The 22,913-nt window shown below is 42.1% G+C and overlaps 1 protein-coding gene and 1 pseudogene across 1 annotated transcript; both read left to right on the top strand.

Annotated features, from left to right (window-relative positions):
- Positions 1-11,147, top strand: part of LOC124027831 — a 53,258-nt pseudogene extending 42,111 nt beyond the window's left edge.
- A 7,697-nt stretch (positions 11,148-18,844) lies between these two features.
- On the top strand, positions 18,845-22,586 carry cd8a (CD8a molecule). Its single transcript, XM_046334189.1, has 7 exons — positions 18,845-19,151; positions 19,570-19,899; positions 20,047-20,151; positions 20,334-20,444; positions 21,572-21,611; positions 21,785-21,852; positions 22,250-22,586. Exons 1-6 carry the CDS (start codon positions 19,103-19,105, stop codon positions 21,840-21,842), a joined length of 693 nt encoding a protein of 230 aa, XP_046190145.1. The 5' UTR covers positions 18,845-19,102; the 3' UTR covers positions 21,843-21,852; positions 22,250-22,586.
- Positions 22,587-22,913: the final 327 nt, after the last annotated feature.

Here is a 22,913-nt window from a genome sequence, read left to right as displayed (position 1 = left end):
CTCTGATACAGCTTTGATTGCCGAACGCTGGCTCTGGCCCTTAATTCCCAGGTCTCTAAGCAGTCTGGTTGTAGATGTTGCCACAAAACCTCTGCAGCCCACCTCCACTGGTCGGACTTCTGTGTTCCAGCCATGATGCCGTGCTTCGGCAGCTAGATCAGCATAGCGCAGATGTTTTCGCTCATAAGCCTCATCTACTGAGTTTTCCCAGGGTACTGTGAGCTCAATGATGAAGACCTTATTGAGTGAACGGGACCAGAGCACCATGTCAGGTCTTAGGGTGGTGGTTGCGATCTCCGGAGGAAACACAAGTTGCCGGCCAATGTCAGCTAGCATTTTCCAGTCGCGGGCCAAGCGCAGCTGGTCTCGCTCTAATGGTGTAGAGCCGCTCTTCGGTGGTTTAGCCCCTTCGCGGACAAAGTTTGTCCGTAAGGAGTGTGATGCTGCTGTGGGTGGTAGGGAGTTGGTGGCAGCTCGCTTGTCCTCCAGGGCGGACGCAAGGTTTTTAAGGACTTGGTTGTGACGCCAAGTGTAGCGTCCTTGGGCGAGGCTTGTTTTACAGCCTGTGAGAATGTGCCTGAGGTTGGCTGGCATGGAACAGAGGGCACAGTCCGGATCTTCACCATACCATTGGTGAAGATTAACTGGTGTTGGAAGGACGTCATATGTTGCTCTGATGGAAAAGCTCAACCGCCTCGCTTCCATGGCCCACAGATCCTTCCAGCTGATCTTCCTCTTCTCCACACTGTCCCATCGAGTCCACTGTCCCTGTTTGGCAAGAGAGACTGCCTTGGCCCACCTTGCAGCCTCCTCCTGATGGCGTACTTCCTGCACTACCATCTTCCGCCGCTCTGGTGCAGTGGCCTTACTCCAAGCAGCACGGCTAGTTAGCCCAAGGCCTCCTCTCCCTTGCTGAACATGACCCACAATGTCAGCATGTCTGAGGGCTGCTGTTGCCTCCTGGACTGCTTTTCCTGGCCTCCATTTGCGCCCAGTTGCCAAGGTCGGCGCGTTGTTGCTCACCACTGGGTCTCGAGATTCATTCAGTGTCATTTGGAGCCTGGTTTTTGCACACTTGAATTCCTCTGTTAGACTGGTGAGGGGCAGCTTGAGGACACCATCTCCATAGAGGCCTATGGTGGTAAGGCATCGTGGAACTCCAAGCCACTTCTTTAAGTAGCCTGTGACTCCTCTTTCCATCTTCTCCACTGTTGAGATTGGAACCTCATACAGTGCTAAGGGCCACAACACCCGGGGTAGGAGTCCAAACTGCAGACACCAGGCCTTTAACTTTCCAGGTAGCTGGGTGTTGTCGATGGACTGTAGGCTACTACTGATGTCTTTGCGCAGCTGTTGCACCTGGTCTTTGTCCTTCAGGCTTGCATCATACCACCTTCCAAGGCTTTTTACCGGCTGCTCAGACACTGTTGGGATTTGGTCATCTCCGATGAAGAATTTCAGGTCAGAGAGTACTCCCTTCACAATCGAGATGCTGCGTGACTTGGATGGTTTAATCTTCATACGGGCCCAGCTGATGTTCTCCTCAAGTTTTCTGAGCAGTCTCCTGGTGCATGGGACAGTGGTGGTCAATGTTGTAATGTCGTCCATGTAGGCTCTGAGTGGAGGGAGGCGGAAACCAGAGTCGACTCGCTGTCCACCAGCAACCCATTTTGAGGATCTGATGATAACCTCCATTGCCATTGTGAATGCCAACGGAGAAATGGTACATCCCGCCATTATACCTACATTCAGGCACTGCCATGAGGTGGTGAACTCTGAGGTGGTGAAGCAGAACTGCAGATCCTGGAAGTACGACTTCACCAGGTTTGTGATGGTGTCCGGTATGTGGAAAAATCTGAAGGCAGACCACAGGAGTTCATGGGGCACAGAGCCAAATGCATTGGCGAGGTCGAGGAAGACTACATGGAGGTCCCTTTTCTCCACCTTGGCCATTTGGATCTGATGCCAGATCATGCTGGAATGTTCCAAGCAGCCAGAGAACCCTGATATTCCTGCCTTCTGTACAGATGCATCGACGTACGTATTCCTTTGTAGGTACTCAGCCATCCTCTGGGCAATGACCCTAAAGAAGATTTTTCCCTCGACATTCAGTAAGGAGATTGGGCGGAATTGGCTGATGTTCACTGCATCCTTCTCCTTAGGGATCAGGACCCCGCCTGCCCTACGCCACACTTTGGGTATTATCTTCTTCTGCCAAGCTGTTCTCATAAGCCTCCAGAGGAACCTCAGGACGTCTGGTGTGTTCTTATACACTTTGTACGGGACTCCATTTGGCCCCGGGCCTGATGCTGTTCTTGCCCGTCGAACTGTGTCTTCCACCTCTTTCCATGTCGGAGGGCTGGTCTCAATATGATGTTCCGGGGTTCAATGGGTGGGATATCTGATGGGATGGCCAGATGTTCATGTCGCTTTGAGTCAACGTTTGTTATTCTCAGGTGCTCCTCTAGGTCTTTCTTTGTTGTTTTTAGAGCTCCACTTTTTTCTTTTGTGAAGAGACTTTTAAGGAACTTGAAGGGATCTTTATAGAATCGAGTTCTAGTTTGTTCTTTTTCCTTCTGCGTTTCCGTAGGTTCTCTGCTCTACGGAGGGATGCCAACCGGGTTTTGATGTCAGCTTGAAGTGCCTCTATGCCCTCCTTTTCCACTTCCGAGGCCTTCTTCCACTGTTTCTTAAGCTGCCGCCTTTCTTGAACGAGGCGCTTGATTTCTTGTTGCCTTCTGGAAACTGGTGGGGTTGGAACCTTTCTCCCGCCTTTTGCCTCTTCCACTCCAAATCTTTCTGTCCCGTACTCATAGATGATGTCCCCCATCCTCTCCAACTTCTTCTCCACTGTGCCTCGAAGTTTCTCGAGGGTCAAGGTAAGGTCAGTATTCACTGTTTCCCACAACTTCTTGTCACTGGCGCCAGGCCACTTCACATACGGTCTGTGCCCTGGTAGTCTCCTCTCGACTGCAGGTCTGGGAGGCTGGGTGAGTTCCACTCCTGTTGTTGGTTCCACCTCAGTTGCTACTTCGGTGCTTGAGTTTACGTCCTCCATGACAGTGGTACTGATGCACTGCAAACTATGGTTTGCGTCCAGTTGCTGTGCTTCATTCGACTGATTTGATCGCTTTCGCAGAAAGTAATCAATGCGAGTTCTCTGTCTCTCTTTACCCAAACACCCCTTCTTCCCCTGGTGGATCCTCAACCCATGGTGTGATGTAACTTTCCTCCAACCACAGACACATACCTGCATCTGTTTATGGCCCACTGTTGCAGCAGAACTTGTGACAGTTGCTGTGGTGTTCTCTTGTGCTGTGCTCTCATTACTCGTAGTCGTTTCCAGTCCAGTCGTTACCATGTTGTCAGCCGATGAGTCATCTTCCGCCCCCGCTCTCGCAGACTCTAGGGGTATTCTCGTATTTTGACTTTCTGTAGCTAAAGCGGGTGTTTCCAACATACTGCGAAGCATGGGAAACTACAGAAATGGGAAGCTACCCCATGACTGTCCCAGTGGGGTCTATTCCCTCCTGTCAGCCGTCTCTCCGTGCCGCCACAAGGACTTTCCCCTGTTGTCAGCTGATCTTTCTCAGCAGTCACTGGACAAGTCCAGATATTCAGATTCAAGAACACAGGATGAGATGTTACTATCCTTTGTGCAAGCACTTCCAAGAGTTAATGAACAGTGAGCGTGGTGAAATTTGGGGAGCGCATCGTCAGTAGTGTACCTTTGGTTCCTAGGGTGTTTCGGCCTTTCACACTATACACCCTCCTCAAAGGCGGCCAGCGACAGGGTGATCAATCCTACGCTTGCGTCCCATTCCCAATTAGTCATAGGAGTTGCCTTGTTGTTGATAGCAAACATCCCATGGGACTATGCATGGCAGGGGCGTCCTCCTCCCTGAGTCAATCATTGTTGACCGCATACCTCCTGGCCCTCTCACTTCGGGGCCCAGCTGGGGTCTTTCCTCTTCATCCAGAGCCACTGACTGCTGCCTTCTGCCGCCTCTGATACAGCTTTGATTGCCGAACGCTGGCTCTGGCCCTTAATTCCCAGGTCTCTAAGCAGTCTGGTTGTAGATGTTGCCACAAAACCTCTGCAGCCCACCTCCACTGGTCGGACTTCTGTGTTCCAGCCATGATGCCGTGTGTGTGATTCACATACATGTGCTATGTAGTTATCAATAATAAGTGATATCCGTATCACCCCGTAGGCTACACCACTGCTGTCTTCCTCACCTCCAAGCATTTATTCAAATTTGATCATCTGATGGGTAATCAATTTGGATGCTGATAGAGTTCGCAAGACAGAGCTTGGAATGTAGCATACAACATTTCCCCGCTATCCATCAAATGCATTTGGTCTTATGGTCAGACTCCCTCTGTCATGTTTTGTCATATATTGTCTTGTCATTATGCTTTCCCTTCTGTTCGTTTTCCCCCTGCTGGTCTTATTAGGTTCGTTCCCTCTTTCTATCCCTCTCTCTCCCCCTCCCTCTCTCACTCTCTCGCTCTCTCTTCTCTCTATCGTTCCGTTCCTGCTCCCAGCTGTTCCTATTCCCCTAATCAATCATTTAGTCTTCCCACACCTGTTCCCGATCCTTTCCCCTGATTAGAGTCCCTATTTCTTCCTTTGTTTTCCGTTCCTGTCCTGTCGGATCCTTGTATGTATTGGTCACCGTGCTGTGTTTGTGTATCGCCCAGTCGTGTCGTGTTTCCCTCAGATGCTGCGTGGTGAGCAGGTGTCTGAGTCTGCTAGGTTCAAGTGCCTTCCCGAGGCTACCTGCTGTTCAAGATCGAGTCTCCAGTCGGTTCTCGTCATTACGAGTGGAAGTTGTGTGTTTTGATTGTATTTTACTTTACTGGATTAAAGACTCTGTTTTCGCCAAGTCGCTTTTGGGTCCTCATTCACCTGCATAACAGAAGGATCCGACCAAGAATGGACCCAGCGACTATGGATTCTCTCTACTCTACTCTCGAGTTCCAGGGAGCGATGCTCGGCAGACACGAGCAGGAATTGTCTGCTGCTCGGCATGCCGTTGAGACCCTGGCCGCTCAGGTCTCCGACCTCTCAAGACAGTATCAGAGTCTTCGTCTCGTGTCACCAGCTACTTCCGGTTCTTCCGAGCCTCCGGAACCTAGGGTTAATAACCCACCTTGTTATTCTGGGCAGCCCACTGAGTGCCGCTCCTTTCTCACCCAGTGTGATATCGTGTTCTCTCTCCAACCCAACACATACTCAAGAGAGAGAGCTCGGATTGCCTACGTCATATCACTCCTTACTGGTCGGGCTCGGCAGTGGGGCACAGCTATCTGGGAGGCAAGCGCTGAGTGTACTAACAATTATCTGAACTTTAAAGAGGAGATGATAAGGGTTTTTGATCGCTCAGTTTTTGGGAAAGAAGCTTCCTGGTCCCTGTCTTCCCTATGTCAAGGTAATCGATCCATAACGGATTACTCAATAGAGTTTCGCACTCTTGCTGCCTCCAGTAACTGGAACGAGCAGGCGTTGCTCGCTCGTTTTCTGGAGGGACTCCACGCTAAGGTTAAGGATGAGATTCTCTCTCGGGAGGTTCCATCCAGCGTGGATTCTTTGATTGAACTCGCTATTCGCATTGAACGACGGGTAGATCTTCGTCACCGAGCTCATAGAAGAGAGCTCGCGTTAACTGTGTCTCCCCTCTCTCCGACACTACCGTCTTTCCCCACTGACTCAGGTGTTGAGCCCATGCAGCTGGGGGTATTCGCATCTCGACTAAGGAGAGGGAACGGAGAATCACCAACCGCCTCTGTCTCTATTGCGGTTCCGCTGGTCATTTTGTCATTTCATGTCCAGTTAAAGGCCAGAGCTCATCAGTAAGCGGAGGGCGACTGATAAGCGCTACTAGACGGTCCTCTCCGTCAAGTACATGTACTACTTTACCGGTCCATCTACGCTGGACCGGATCGGCAGCATCCTGCAGTGCATTAATAGACTCTGGGGCAGAGGGCTGTTTTATGGACGAAGCCTGGGCGCGGGAACATGACATTCCTCTCAGACAGTTAGGGAGCCCACGGTCATGTTTGCCTTGGATGGTAGTCCTCTCCCCAGTATATTATATGAAACACTACCTTTAACCCTCACTGTATCTGGTAACCATAGTGAGACCATTTCTTTTTGATTTTTTGTTCACCTTTTACACCTGTTGTTTTGGGTCATCCCTGGCTAGTGTGTCATAATCCTTCTTTTGATTGGTCTAGTGGTTCTGTCCTTTCCTGGAGCGTTTCTTGTCATGTGAAGTGTTTAATGTCTGCTATTTCTCCTGTTTGTTCTGTCCCCTCTTCTCAGGAGGAACCTGGTGATTTGACAGGAGTGCCGGAGGAATATCATGGTCTGCGCACGGTCTTCAGTCGGTCCAGAACCAACTCCCTTCCTCCTCACCGGTCGTATGATTGTTGTTCTGATCTCTTTAAGAAGCGTTTTGCATCCGCTCCTATCCTTGTTGCACCTGACGTCACTAAACAGTTTTTTGTTGAGGTTGACGCGTCGGGGGTGGGCGTGGGAGCCATTCTGTCCCAGCGCTCCGATACTGACGATGGGGTCCACCCTTGTGCGTATTTTTCTGCTTCTGCTCCTGGTCTTGCTGGGTCTCAGTCTGTTCCCTGCCATCGCATCTCTCCTGTTCTTGTTCCTGCCCTTGCTGTGTCTCAGTCTGTCCCTAGTTGTTACTCTCCTGGCCTGTTTGGTCCTGTTTGCTCTAAAGTTTTCAGTTCTCTACCCGTGTCTCATTTTTTTTTTTAGAGTAGTACCCTAGTTTCCCTTTTTTTCGTTTTTCGTTACGGTCCTGAGGAGAGGAGTTGGGTTCTTTCTCGGGACGTGCTGGACCGTTTGATCTATGATTTCCTCCGTTGCCGCCAGTGTTCCTCCTCGAGAGCGCCAGGAGGCGCTCGGTGAGTGGGGGGGTACTGTCATGTTTTGTCATATATTGTCTTGTCATTATGCTTTCCCTTCTGTTCGTTTTCCCCCTGCTGGTCTTATTAGGTTCGTTCCCTCTTTCTATCCCTCTCTCTCCCCCTCCCTGTCTCACTCTCTCGCTCTCTCTTCTCTCTATCGTTCCGTTCCTGCTCCCAGCTGTTCCTATTCCCCTAATCAATCATTTAGTCTTCCCACACCTGTTCCCGATCCTTTCCCCTGATTAGAGTCCCTATTTCTTCCTTTGTTTTCCGTTCCTGTCCTGTCGGATCCTTGTATGTATTGGTCACCGTGCTGTGTTTGTGTATCGCCCAGTCGTGTCGTGTTTCCCTCAGATGCTGCGTGGTGAGCAGGTGTCTGAGTCTGCTAGGTTCAAGTGCCTTCCCGAGGCTACCTGCTGTTCAAGATCGAGTCTCCAGTCGGTTCTCGTCATTACGAGTGGAAGTTGTGTGTTTTGATTGTATTTTACTTTACTGGATTAAAGACTCTGTTTTCGCCAAGTCGCTTTTGGGTCCTCATTCACCTGCATAACACCCTCAGGTGGAACAAATTGAGCTTTTTTTCAAAGCTGATTTGAATGTCATTGAGAAAACAGAAAGGTGTCAAAGATTGTTTTCATAAACCTCCTTTCTGAATTTAAGCCTAGAAGTAATCATCTAGTTTTTCAAAAGTATCTGTAATCTGAACTCTGGTTATGTAACACGTTACATAGTTTCCATAACAGATTTCATGTCATCTGTTACCTCCCAACCCTGCTGATTAGAGATGAGAAGGTTCCTGAATTAATCCAGAATTCCTAAATTTACAACCTAGAACCAGGGACACAACTTTCACTGGGGATGGGGGGGGACATGTCATATTGAAATTTCATATTTGTCCCCCCCAGTTTTATCATTGGAATGTGATACAAAACGAGGCAACGTGGTGCTTTAGGACCATGCGGACGCCCCCGAGCGGTCGGGTGGACTGTTTGGAGCATTTATTTGTCTGGCAAAATATATATATATTTTTTAAATGATGACCCCCCCCCCCCCACTTCTAAAACCAAAGTTGTGCCCCTGCCTATAACTGTACTGAACAAAAATATAAATGCAACATGCAACAATTGCAACGATTTTACTAAGTTACAGTTCATATAAGGAAATCAGTCAATTGAAGATTTTTTTTTAGGCCCTAATGTATAGATTTCCCATGACTGGGCAGAGGCACAGCCATAGGTTGGCCAGGGAGGGCATAGGCCCACCCACTTGGGAGTCAGGTCCACCCACTGGGGAAACAGGCCCAGCCAATCAGTGTAAGTTTTTCCCCACAAAAGGGCTTTATTACAGGGCTTTATACAGAAATAATCCTTAGTTTCATCAGCTGTCCGGGTGATTGGTCTCAGACGATCCCGCTGGTGAAGAAGCCGGATGTGGAGGTCCTGGGCTGGCGTGGTTACACGTGGTCTGCGGTTGTGAGGCCAGTTGGACATACTGTCAAATTCTCTAAAAAGAGGTTGGAGGCGGCTTGTGGTAGTGAAATGAACATGAAATGATCTGGCAACAGCTCTGGTGGACATTCGTAACGCAAGTTGTCCGCCGTAACGTTTGTTGAAAATCTTACTAAGAAGCTAAGATCCAAGATTTTTTTTTTTATATCAAAATAAATCATGCTTTAGTATTAAAAATAGGAGAAAGATTGTTCAAACAATGCTTCTCTGTGTATTGGATTTTAGTGATACTGTTAACATACATGCAGAAACCTCTAAATGAAAAGCCTTGGGCACAGTCTACCATTCCGCAATACGTTTATACAGACATTGTAGTCTGTAAAAAGAGAGCTGCATTCTCTTTTATTTATTTACAAAGCAATCTGACAGAAACTCCTTCTATATATAACATCATTAATTAAGATAAGAGTCATAAGTTACCAAACCCGTTCACAGGAATAGATAACACTAGAGATCCTTTCAGTCTCCACAGATTTGGGAAAATCTGCATTTAGCCCCTAATTTCTGGAACAAAATGCAGAGTTCACTGCAGCTACATGTACTGGTGCCACTCAGGCAGTTTAAATGATTGATTGAGGACCTTTACATGTGATTGCTTTTATTAAATATGTTTATTTTTGTTTGTTGTGTGTTGAATTATATTGTTTTATACACATATATATGTATGTTGTTTTAATTTTCTGTTTTTATTGTAATGTGTACAGGGCTCTCTTCTAAAATAGATTTTTATCTCAATGTGACTCCCTGTTTAAATGAAGGTTAAATACAATTCCTGCAGTCAGCGTGCCAATTGCACGCTCCCTCAAAACTTGAGACATCTGTGGCATTGAGTTCTGTGACAAAACTGCACATTTTAGAGTGGCCTTTATTGTCCCCAGCACAAGGTGCACCTGGGTAATAATCATGCTGTTTAATCAGCTTCTTTATATGCCACACTTGTCAGGTGCATGGATTATCTTGGCAAAGAAGAAATGCTCGCTAAAAAATTTCTGCACGAAATTGGAGAGAAATTATTTTTTGTGCGTATGGAATATTTCTGGGATCTTTTATTTCAGCTCATGAAAAATGGGACCAGCACTTTACATGTTGAGTTTATATTTTTGTTCAGTATAGTTACACAACAGTAACTATAACTCTCTTACACTATACTCCTGTATTATCTTTTGAATGGCCTGAGAACAGCCCAATTTCCTGATTTTCCATGGTCTACACTCTTGGAATAAAGGGTTCTTCGGCTGTCCCCATAAGCGAACCCTTATCCCTTCATAGCGCTACGTTGGGATTAATTTAATTTCTAGTGAAGTCAGGAAGAAAGTGGGGAATTCAGCCTTGTTATAGAAGAGAAAAGCAATAAGTTAATATTATTTTGCGCCAGTTGCAGATCCATTTCCAAGCTTCTTCATCTGTCTAAATCTCTCTCCATTATATTTTGTGCATTTTGTCTCTCTCACAGTGTTTCTTATATCCATCACATTGTGTATTTTTGTGACCCCCCAGAAACTCGGCCAACATTACTCCCCGTCACAAAGCCTCAGCCGCAAGGCATCCCAAACAGCATCCCAAACAGCCGCTGCACCAAAAGCAACTATCAGACCCCAAAAGGTAAGATTCATGAGTTTAACAAGTCTGTCCAATAACTTGTTTATTGTAACAGGTTGAATGTTTTAAGCTAAATCCACACAAAGATTATCCCGTTAATTAGTGGTCTCACTCTCTCTTTTGGAGAACCAGGGCTCTGTCTGTAACCCCAATGTTATGTAACTAGTTACGTTGACACGATATACGTCCCAGCAGTTGAAACATTATTTAACAGGTTTTCTGTTGTGTTTCAGGCTGTGTCTCCAAGGTTCTCTGGCCGTTGGTTGGAGTGCTGCTGGCCCTGGCTGTGGCTTTGATCTCCACACTGTACTACTTCAGCCGTGAGTCTCTTCTCTCCTTCCTTACCTGCCGATAAGTAATGTAGTAATGTATTCATGTTTATTACAGTTACTCTGCTGTTGTTCTGAATTTGTTTTTGTATGTGCCACAGGACTACCCAAAAAGTGTCGACATCAGTTTGCCAAGTAAGTTCTCGTGTAAACTTCACAAATCTGTGATGACATCTTCCACTTCTCCTCTCCCCTTTTCTCACAACACAATAAAAGCTATCGTCCTGCTACTGTATCAATCTCGGGGACTTGCTCTTTTTCTAAGAAGTAGATCTGAGCCCGTATTCATAAAGTGTCTCAGAATAGGATCAGTTTGGCCTTTTAGATCACAATGAATATGATTACATGTGATTGGTCACTTTCTCTATATTTGACAGTGTCTTTGTCCCTGTATTCATCTCTGTGTAGTTGACTTTCTTTGACTGTTTATCTGCCTCACAGGAAAGGACTATTGGAGTAATTCAGAGCGCCCACACTGCAGACTCCGAGACAGTGCTGTATTTACTGTATGTGTCCTTACAGGGATCTCCTTCCACTTTATGAATCTGAACACTGTTTTATTAGCATCTTACTTTTCTATTCTTTGTTCATTACAACGAAGAAACAGCCTGAAGTTCCAACTGTCTAAAAGAAAACATTTAGGATTCTGTTCACAATGTTAATGTCTCTGGCTATGGATTTGTAATTAAGTAGATGTTTCAAATATAAAAACCTTTATACTGAGCAGGTATTACTCTCATATGTGCTAGTGTTGCACCAATGCTATGCATTCTGCTGCGGTAGCCTAATGTTATGATTATTGGATGTGTGCAACATGTATTGATGATAAATAAAAGCTGTAAAAAAACAAAAAATAGAATTACTTCATGTCTACTTACTGTCATCTTATCACAGGGACCAGGGAAAAGAGTGTGTGTTTGTGTACAGCATAGTGTATGTGTGTGAATGTGTGTGTCTATAGCAGAGTGTGCGTGTGTGTGTGCGTGTGTGTTATTTCCTTGTTTAGCTGTTGAGTAGAAGACTTTTAATCTCACTGTGTGTGTTTAAACACAAACGTAATCAAGCCTGCTCTCCACTATTTCACTTCACATTGCGGAGAGCAGGGACATTCTGTAACATTGTATATAAAAAGTATTTATTGATGTCAACCACAATATTAGTCTACATGATAAACACACATAGATAACGCTTGTATAAAACAGCATGCACACCTTTATCATTTGAATGGGGTGATAAAAACATCTGTCTTCGTTTCTTCGGGTCTCAAAGAGTGAACAAGACCCTTTCCTGTGTGACAGAGAGAGAGAGGAGAGAGAGCGCGCTGCGCACATTGAGATGCTTTCGCTCTCTCTATCTCATTGTTCTTTTAACTTTGAGTCCCTCATTTTCACGCTGAAACAAAACAACCGCAGCGCGACCACAGACCACGCCACAGGCAGAGAGAGAAAGAGAAAAAGGAGAGAGAGAGAGAGAGAGAGAGAGAGAGAGAGAGAGAGAGAGAGAGAGAGAGAGAGAAAGGAACATGGAGTGAAAAGGCATGTGTACATTGTCATCAGACATTACAAAACCCTCAACTTTATTTCAACTCCTGACATTGCGTTGAATGTCTGTCACATTGTTTATTTTGTATGTGTCCTAATAAAATAAGGGAAAAGTTGACTACAGTGGTTGATGGCAGAAGTGAGCATCAGAGAAGTGCACATGGAATTGTAGTTCATAGTTACACTTTATTTTACAGTGTTTATACCTAATCACTTTGTAATAATTACACCTTGGTTTCTTTGGGATTCATTGAAAAAATCATCACTATGTATAGTAGCTGATGAACCATGTTTCTTTGGTATTGCTATGATATCATTTCCTATTAAATAAATAGGAAACACTTTAATTTACACTCTTGGGTAACACTTTATTTTACAGTCCTGGTACAGGTTCACAACAGTCCTAAGACATTGCATCTATCTGGAATGGTAAGTGGTTATCCTGAAGAGAGATGTGCTGAACATTTAATAGAATCTGAAGATATTCTAAGAATACTAATAAATTTACAAGAAATATGAATGCTTGTTGCGGAGCATAATAAAACTTGACATTGAAAACTATGACTGAAAAGTAATCCTGTCATTTAATCCATGATTTCTGTTTGAGCATAGTACAAATAATGTATTTCACTCATAAATATACACTTGAAGAAACAATGTAATATCTATCAATTTAATATTAGGATTACATGAAACACAACAGCGCTCCTAAAATTATTATTCTCTTTTATTTGATTTGAAAGATGTTTGAAAAAATAAGAAAAAAACAAACAATGATATTGTGATCAGAACAATAGTAGTATATTTAGTTACACACATATATAATGTATAGTTAATCCTGTGTACAAAATGTAATGTAACTATGGTTGAAGATATAATTTTTTATATTTCTGCTATTCTCATCATTTGTAGCATTTGTAATCTCATGACTGTATTAATTTATATTTCCCTTCTGACAATATAATTGTTAACTTGGGCTCATCCATTTCTGTTACTATTGTTACACCAAAAGGCAATCAACAGCAGTGGCAAGAACCACTTTTATTTACATTTGTCATTCTTTCATTTTCCCCAAACTTAAAATCCATACAAATAGCTTTTGGAAGATAAAAAATGATTAAAAGCCAATCATATACACTACAGTACCCCGTATCACACGTTTGGTAAAATACTATACCAAAAATGTTTCATCAACAAATGGTTATGTACTATAAGAAACACTGAAATATAGTTCACCTTACACAAGTAATTAATTAAACAATGCTAGATGAATCATTAGGCAAACATTTCTTATGAAGTGCTGCATACAGTTTAGTCCTAAACAAACACAGACAAGGAATTAGCTAAACTCATAAATGTTAACACAAATCTTCTGAAATAACAGAAACCTTGTCATCCATGAGAATATAAATATCTCTGACAGTTTAAAATGAGTACAAATGATTTTGAAGACTGAATATTTCAAATCTCCCTCTTGAAATATCTCATGTCATTGCCATCAGCATTTCCAAAAACAAACCCGCCCCTTACCAACTAATGTACTCTTGGTTAATTTACAATAGACTGATAGACTTTAACACTATTGTGTTACACATGGTCAATTCTATAAATCTGGTTACAGATTATAGAGTGTGTTTACGTACATGTGTGTGTTTTGTGTCTGTCTGTCTGTCTTTGTCTGTGTCTGTCTGTCTGTTGGTGTTTTGTGTCTGTCTGTGTCTGTCTGTCTGTCCATTATCCCGCTCTAACGATGACAGACATGGCAAGCTTTGTCACAGCTAGTCAGCCATTGCTACTTACTGTATACTGAGATCATCCAACGGTAGCTTCTCTGTCTCTTCCCTTCCCGCAATGCATAGAGCCCCTATAAGGGCAGGGGAAATTATCCTAATACTGCTGCTGTTCCATTTTAAATGAGAGGAGCCTACTTCTGACTGCATTTGAATGGCGAGTTACTCAAACTCTCTGCGTGTCTAATGTGGTCCTAAATATTCAGGGAACTCTCTCTCTCTCATAGGCATCCCCTGGCCATCCCTCTAGACACAAACACACACACACTGTTTGGGGTCGGAGAGCCCTCATTGTGAGTAAGACAGGGAAGCCCAGGTAGGGGTAGAGAGAAAGCATCATGGAGGGTTAGGTGAGTCAACACAGATACAAAGGGATGGAAAGTGGCTAACTGTCAGAGCCCCTATATCTCTGTCTGACTGGCTCTTCCTGGACACCCACCTTCTAACTAAAGAACACACCAACACAATGCACAATCCCCCTGTGGTTATGAGTTATTGTGTCACTTACAAACCTACAGTTTCAGGCACTGACATTCAACATGACATTCAGATTTGAGTTACTTTAGGCTACTATAAAGTAAGTAAAAGTAATCTTTCCTTTTCCAAAGTAAAGAAAGGGCATGAGGTGACGCAAGACATGATTGCAACATGAACAAGGTGAGAGGAGCACTTAATTGCATTTCTCAAATGGAAACTTAAATGGAACAGTTGTTATGCCTACAGCCGCCCCAGCTAGCACATTTGGTTCCTTGGAAGTTGTGGGAACATGTGTTTTTGGTTACACATTGGTTGAGGGATCAAAGCCATAGGTTTCCTGAACAGTAACATGTAACTTCTTTTAAGCATCTGTTCTCGGAACATTTGTTTTTAGGTTGTAGGGAGATTCTAAGAAAGTTTTATTCTGGTTCCTTTAAAGTTTTCCTGGGAAGTTTTATTAATGCTCTGAGAACAGAAATTATGTTATTTGGAGGTTTTTCAATCATGTCATTAATACTTTCACTGAATGTTTCAATAAGACTTATAATAACACTGCTGTCTTATTTTGGGGAAAACTTTTTTTTTACTCCAATGCACAGATAGGACACATGGAAATTAATTTCCTTAGGCATTAATCATACAAACAAATGTATTTTTATTGTGACACAGCATCAATGAGATACAAATCAGTTCATTTTAGCCTATTTAAACAGAGTCCAGTTCAAAGGAAACAAGCACTCGTTAAGATCAGGTGTGGCCAATTAGTGGGCCAAGACGGCTGAACACACTTAACAAAATAGAGGATAGAGAGAGTTTTGTTGATGCTGAGATGGGAATGGAGTACCACAGTATGAGTCATAATACCCATAACACCTAGCGGTCAAACAGAGAAATGTTTCCAATAGTTTTCCACCATTCATTTTTCCCATAGGGGATTTTAAAAACACATAAAAATGGGATGTGTTTCGTGTAGGCTGTGTTGATAACTGATGATCTGGACTAGACTGCCTAATCGAGGCAAAGGTAGGAATCTCTGGATTAATTATCTAATGTTAGCTAAATGTACTAATGAATACATTAGCAACATTTCTTTACCTTTTAGCCAAGGTGTCATAAAGATGACATTTAAGTGTTTCTGGGAAAAAATGAATCGTGGAAAAACAGTGGTATAAGTACTACACAAGTAGTTTTGAGGTACCTGTGCCTCTAATATTTTTGACTACTTTTAGTTTTTACTTCATGGCCAATTCTGTGAACTGTCTTGTGCAAGTTTTAAATTAACACAATACCTTTTAGCCAAGGTGTCATCGAAAGATGACATTTAAGTGTTTCTAAAATCCCATATGGGAAAAATGAATCGTGGAAAAACAGTGGTATAAAGTACTACACAAGTAGTTTTTGAGGTACCTGTGCTTACTCTATTTATATTTTTGACTACTTTTAGTTTTACTTCACTACATTCCTAAAGACATTTTACTCCATCCATTTCCCTGACATGCAAAAGTACTCATTACATTTTAATGCTTAGCAGGACAGAAAAATTGTCCAATTCATGCTCTTATCAAGAGCATATCCCTGGTCATCCCTACTGCCTCTGATCTGGCGGACTCACTAAATACATATGCTTCATTTGTAAATGATGTCTGAGTGTTGGAGTGTGCCACTGGCTTTCCCTAAATAACAAAATATTAATAAAATGGCATCTGGTTTGCTCGATATAATACATTTGAAATGATTTGTACTTTTACTTTTGCTTTTGATACTTAAGTATACTTTATCAATTAAATGTACTTTTGATTCTTGAGTATATTTAAATCCATTTATACTTTTTGTAGTATTTTACTGGGTGATTTTTCACTTTTACTTGACTCATTTTCTATTACGGTAAATTTACTTTTACTCAAGTATGACAATTTTCCACCACTGTGAAAAACTATTGGGTCTCCAAGTGGTGCAGTGGTCTAAGGCACTGCATCACAGTGCGAGCTGTGCCACTGGAGATCCTGGTTTGAGTCCAGGCTCTGTCGCAGCCGGCCGTCACCGGGCGGCGCTCAATTAGCCCAGTGTCGTTCGGGTTAGGGGAGGGTTTGGCTGGCAGGGACGTTCTTGTCCCATCGCACTCTAGCAACTCCTGTGACGAGCTGGGTGCAATGCACGCTGACACAGTTGCCATGTGTACAGTGTTTCCTCTGAAACATTGATGCGGCTGGCTTCTGGGTTAAGCGGGCATTGTGTTTCATAGTACGCATAGGACTCATCTCGACCTTCACCTCTCCTGAGTCCATATGGGAGTTGCAGTGATGAGACAAGACTGTAACTACCAATTGGATACCACGAAATTGTGGAGAATAAGAAGTCAAAGAAAAAAAGGGAAAAAATGATTGAAACCATTTCCAATGTGGGGCTCTATTTATATATTTGAGCAATAAGGCCCGAGGGGGTGTGGTATGTGGCTAAGGGCTGTTCTTAGGCATGGCGTAACTCAGATTGGCTGTCAGTGCCCGAACCACACAGTTTATAACTTCAAATAACATTCTTAGAATGTTCTCTGAACATTACTAACGTTTTCTTGTGGATTTATGGAAAGTTTTCTTAACGTTTCTTGAACAATTTGAGAACATTATTTTAAATAGAACCATGAGGAACCCTGTAGGAAACGTTATGCTGAAGTACTGAAATTCCCACAGAAGAACGTTGTTTGTTAACGTTCTTGGAACAATTTGAGAACATTACTTTAAATAAAACCATGATGAAACCTGTAGGAAACATTATCCTGAAGTACTGAAATTTGCACCGAAAACATTGTTTCTTGATGTTGTCAATGTCAAACCAGTTGGAGAATGTTCCTAGAACAATACCAACATTTTAATTAAATGTAACCTTGTTTGAACTTTTAGGAAACGTTCTGTTAAAGTACTTTTTTGTCAAGTTCCTTAAATGTACTCAGAATGTTCCAAAGTCAAGCAATTATCCTGCACCATTCCCGGAAAGTTGTGGGAAGGTTGTATGCAAAATAACTCAACCACGCTCTAACCAAGCTGTAAGAAACATGGTTTTCAGAACGTTATTTGCTAGCTGGGGCGGGTCTTGCGAAGAGAGTGTTGCTTAATATTGCTATATATATATTGAAGTTAAACTCATGTTGCTACATTGTTACAGGGTGTAGGCCTATACAGCGTTGCGCCACATGTGATGTCTCTAGGCTGATTGTATGAGTTGGTTTCTGCAGCCTACACTCTTCCGTCAGTCTTCTGTATATCCTTTCCATTGAATGTACAGAAGCTCCTTTGTTCATATCTTAGCTGTTTTCAAACTATTTCTAACTGAAGAGAAACGAACAAGCACTAACCTTTTTATGGGAAAGGAAAGCAGCTTTGCTGAAGCAGACGAGTAGGGCGATGTCATGGCTCTGTCCAGCGTGCTGAAACTGTCATGTCCTTTCCTGCGTTCGGGGGGGTTGGCCAAACTGCAAATATAATGTGGGCGACACATTCACCTACGCAAACAAATAGGCAAGAGATAGGTGATTATAACTATGGCCTGTATGTCCGCCAGCCTGTAGCGTAATATCCAAGTTGATATGCCTATAGTCACATGCGTGAAAAGGCAATGAAGTGGATACATGAGTCTACATCGAGTCTAGGCTACAGAGTTGCTTTTTGAAAAATGTTAATGTCTCAAAACATTGGGTTCTGCAGGCCTCAAAACCTAGGTCCCGCTGATTCACCGACAACAGGTGCCGTAATTTTCATTTTCTGGACTGTTGGCTATTTTGGTAAAACGAGATGTTACTTTTGGCGTGAACTATTTCTTGCATTTAGGGGGCTATATAACCGAACATTCATTCGCATCACTCAATATCTTTCACGAATAAGCCTTGTTATTTATGAACATTTATAGTTATAGATGTAAATGTTATCAAAATGAATCCAAAAGTTATCTAAATGTATTTTAATTCTATTTTATTTGCCCAAGGGAAGAACCCTAAAGTGTTGTATGAGCAGAGCCTCACTCTTCAAAAGAATCAAAACAATTATTTTAATGTTGTCTCAAATCATGTCATAATATTCAACATTTTATTTATTGATAAGCTGCTTACACATTTATTGAGAATCCTAGACTAATGCAATGCCTACTCACAATGTGTTATGTCTTTAGCAATATTGTATCCTTCCTGTACACTTGCCGCTCTTTTTTCTACTGTGAATTGGAACAATTTAATTTGAGGAATTGAACAAATAAATAGCACAGCTGTGTTTCAAACCAGCCTATCCTAACATATTTTCAGCCACCCCGGTATCAGTTTATTTCTAATTATATTTCTAAATCTAATCTGCTACAGCCTATCTATGGAACTTTGACATAACACCACTGACGTAGGCTGTAGATTAATAAATCACAGCCTAATGTTGACACGATATAGGCGTAGGCTACTACATTATTAATACATTACGCAACAAAGGTAATAGAAATAATACAAATACAATCAAATAAACACTTGTATCACTTTATAGACCTATTGATTATATTATTCTGCTATTCTTGCAATACGATTTTTATCAAAGTGGCAGCACAGAGGCACGTCCTCAAAAGTGTATGTCATGACCTGCTGCTCTTTGCTTAAATTCCTCCTTTGAAATGTTGACACATTGTGCTGTGTGTGTGCGCTTCAGAGCGCGTGTGGTTTTTTGCGTAAAGCCAGCCTGTAGCAAAGCGCAGCGCGGATTGGTGGGCTCTGCTCGAGCAGACTTGCAGACCACCTTGGGATACACGAGCTATGTGCAAGACTCCTGCAATGACCTCTTTTACCAGTGATGAAAGAAGACTTTGGGCGGGTTTAGGGTCGTGTTGAGCTCCTCATCACACCTGTTTCTACATCCCATGAAGAAGAGCTTGAACGTGTTGCTGTGCAGAAATACATTAAAATGGTCCAAAAGTGGATGCAGACACTTGTTTTACTGTTCTTTTGTCAAGGTAAATCCGACTTTTTCATATTACTATCCTGTAGTACGTTCATTCCCTTCAGAGTAGGATCGTTTTAAAGTCGTCGATGGATTTCAACGATATTGCCAGAATACTTGCTCTCTCACAGACCTAGTTCATAAAAAGTGTTGCTATATAGCCCAGGCCTGCTCTACATCATTTTATATTGTATTTTAATTTAATTTTGAATGGTAACGTATTTGTTGGCCTAATCAATTCTGTGTTTTAGGTTTGTCTAGAGTGTATTTTTTAAATGAAATATGATGTTTAGGCTATAGCCTAAACATCATATGTGTCACGTTTCAGTAATTGCATTTTGAATTCGCCTAATAAGACATCTTCAGTAATAAATGATTAATTTATTCATTAGTTGAATCTCTCATTTCTTTTTAATCACAAACGTTATCAGAAACTCTCCAACTGAGTTCTCTGACAGAGAAAATGGATGGAGAGAGGGTGGAGATCACTTGTGCACCAGTCTCTAAGACTAAGAGCAACATGGTGATTTGGTTTAGAGTGCAAGACAACGCTGGAATGGAGTTTATTGCATCGTTTAGTACCAAGGACGGTATGAAGAAAACAGACTTTAACAATGAGGTCTTCAGCGAGGAGCAGATAAAGAAAAACATCTTGATACTGAAGGCTTTCAAAAAGGCTCGAGATAGTGGCGTCTACAGCTGTGCATCAATCAATGGTAACGCGCTTGTGTTTGGTGAAGTAACTCGACTTGCTGGGCCAGGTGAGTAGGCTAGCTAGGCTACATTACATAAATAAATTCTATCAGAATAATACAATTATAGAAATCAATGTTTTTTAAAAATCAGATGTTCTTTACAGCCTATTAACAGTCTGAAAGTTATCCATGCTAACACACCTCACTTTTTAGCCCCCATGACAACAACAACCACGACGACTACACCAACCACGACGACTACACCAATGACCACAACCATAGAGCTAACCAGCTCTACAACTGCCAAGTCGTGCAAAGGTAGACTATTTATTGACATCATCATCATCACCACATGTATTCTTATCATAATATAAATATCCTCATATTTTTTATTGAGTTGATTTGGATAATCATAGTAGAATATTTCATTATCCAATGGTGTTTATCATTGTAACACATTTATCCCAAATGTTTTCTGCGTTTGAATTGTGTTTTTGCAGTGGGAAAGGTGGACCCTACTGCATCCTGTGATTTGATTGTTTGGGCCCCATTGACTGCTGGCTGTGGCTTCCTCTTCCTCCTCCTCATCATCACTGTATGCCACTGCAACCGTGAGTCCTGCATTCACTCACCAATATAGCCCCATGTACCCATTCACTCACCAATATACACCATGTACCCATTCACTCACCAATATACCCCATGTACCCATTCACTCACCAATATAGCCCCATGTACCCATTCACTCACCAATATACCCCATGTACCCATTCACTAACCAATATAGCCCCATGTACCCATTCATTCACCAATATACCCCATTTACCCATTCATTCACCAATATACCCCATTTACCCATTCACTCACCAATATACCCCATGTACCCATTCACTCACCAATATACCCCATGTACCCATTCACGCACCAATATACCCCATATACCCATTCACTCACCAATATACCCCATGTACCCATTCACTAACCAATATAGCCCATGTACACATTCACTCACCAATATACCCCATTTACCCATTCACTCACCAATATACCCCATGTACCCATTCACTCACCAATATACCCCATGTACCCATTCACGCACCAATATACCCCATGTACCCATTCACTCACCAATATACCCCATGTACCCATTCACTCACCAATATACCCCATGTACCCATTCACTCACCAATATACCCCATGTACCCATTCACTCACCAATATACCCCATTTACCCATTCACTCACCAATATACCCCATGTACCCATTCACTCACCAATATACCCCATGTACCCATTCACTCACCAATATACCCCATTTACCCATTCACTCACCAATATACCCCATTTACCCATTCACTCACCAATATACCCCATGTACCCATTCACGCACCAATATACCCCATGTACCCATTCACTCACCAATATACCCCATGTACCCATTCACGCACCAATATACCCCATGTACCCATTCACGCACCAATATACCCCATGTACCCATTCACTCACCAATATACCCCATGTACCCATTCACTCACCAATATAGCCCCATGTACCCATGAAACACACACCCACCATACAAAACAAGAGTATTGAACCAACTGATGTAAATATGCTGCCATCATTTTCCAGTTAGAATGTATGAACATTTTCATATAATTTCCATATAATATTTTAAATTAATAATTAATAATATTATATCAACATTATATATTATTTATTTGTTGTTTCTTTTGTTTCAGGGATAAGAACAAAAAGATGCCCACATCATTACAAAAGACAGTATGTTTTCCTTCTTTAATATGTCAAACATGAGTCCTGTTATGATATATGCAGCCTAGAAAATTAGTAGTTGAAAAAAGAGAAGGTCCACACTTTTGAGTTTTCTCCCCTAAAAGTCCAACTGAGTTTGTAGTTAGAAAGACGAGCTTCCCTTATTTTTCTCTTGTATTCAGGCCGAGAATTGCAGCACCGGGGCAACAACATCCTATAGCCAACAACAGACTTTTCTAACCCTCAACAGGTATATCATGAATAAACTCTCCTCAACCTAAATATTCCTTTTACATTCTAAATTGAGAGGTGTGTTTTAGTATAGGATAAAGCAGCACGCACAAGCTATGTATGAACACAAAAATAATATATTGGTTATTTCAAAAAATATTTCACATAATAATCTTTTGTGAATATTATTGTTCAGTGATTATAGTAAGGTAATTCAACTTCTCGCTGTAAAAAACAAGAGAACCCAAAGCACACCCTATTGTTTGAGTGACTACATTTAAAACAAATAACAATTGAACATATTAAAACTACCTGACATTCGCAGTGTAGTTACTAATGCTTATAACACAGATGATTTATATAACACAGGTGATTTATGTAGCTTACTACATGTTTATTGTCTATTCTTCTCACAGACACTGAGAGAGATGCAAGATGGTGCGACGTCTCTACTATCAACCATTCAGTTTGTTAAATTATACATATTCTCCGTAACACCATTGAAATAGTAGAAATATAAGAATTCTCGCTCTCTTCATTTAATCAACATAATAGCTTTATGGCAGGTTTGTGTAGATGATTAATGTCGTTACTCAGTCTAATGACGAGATATGTATTGCTTATAGCTTAGTTTAAAATTATGTTATGAGATACTTCTCTCCTTATGAATTTCATGGCCTTGTAAATGAAACCAAAGACAAACGCTCTGCAGTGAAACTTCAATAAAACCAAGGTAACATTTTCTAACTCAAATGTCGTATTCAGTTTCTTCCTAGACTTCTATGAATGTTTGGTTACTTGAGTGATTGAACCACAGTGTACGTAATTGTGTGTGTTCTTGTTACTGTAGGACCATGTTAGAGTGAACCTCTATCTCCGTTACTCTCTATTAGTAACCTCTTACAATCTGAATGAAAAGACAGAAATGTTTGTATTCAAATGTTTTGAAATCTATTCAAATTCTACTCAAGTGTCCAAAGGCCATTGCACAAAAAAAAATAGCCTACTTAAATTGGAGTTGAACACGTACCAAAGCTCCGAGAAGGAAGCAGCTTTGTAAAGCTTAGCAAAATTGAAAAA

Source organism: Oncorhynchus gorbuscha, linkage group LG03 (genome assembly GCF_021184085.1).
Source record: "Oncorhynchus gorbuscha isolate QuinsamMale2020 ecotype Even-year linkage group LG03, OgorEven_v1.0, whole genome shotgun sequence".
Taxonomy (NCBI): domain Eukaryota; kingdom Metazoa; phylum Chordata; class Actinopteri; order Salmoniformes; family Salmonidae; genus Oncorhynchus; species Oncorhynchus gorbuscha.
The sequence above is the reverse complement of the archived record's forward strand: the minus strand, read 5'-3'. Positions and strand labels throughout refer to the sequence as shown.

What these genes read in the sequence shown, in the direction of transcription:
- cd8a (XM_046334189.1), top strand. Translation starts at nt 19,103, where the DNA reads ATGGTCCAAAAGTGGATGCAGACACTTGTTTTACTGTTCTTTTGTCAA. An exon ending in CACTGTATGCCACTGCAACC is followed by an intron (nt 20,445 to 21,571) that starts GTGAGTCCTGCA and finishes CTTTTGTTTCAG; the next exon opens with GGATAAGAACAAAAAGATGC. An exon ending in CCACATCATTACAAAAGACA is followed by an intron (nt 21,612 to 21,784) that starts GTATGTTTTCCT and finishes TCTTGTATTCAG; the next exon opens with GCCGAGAATTGCAGCACCGG.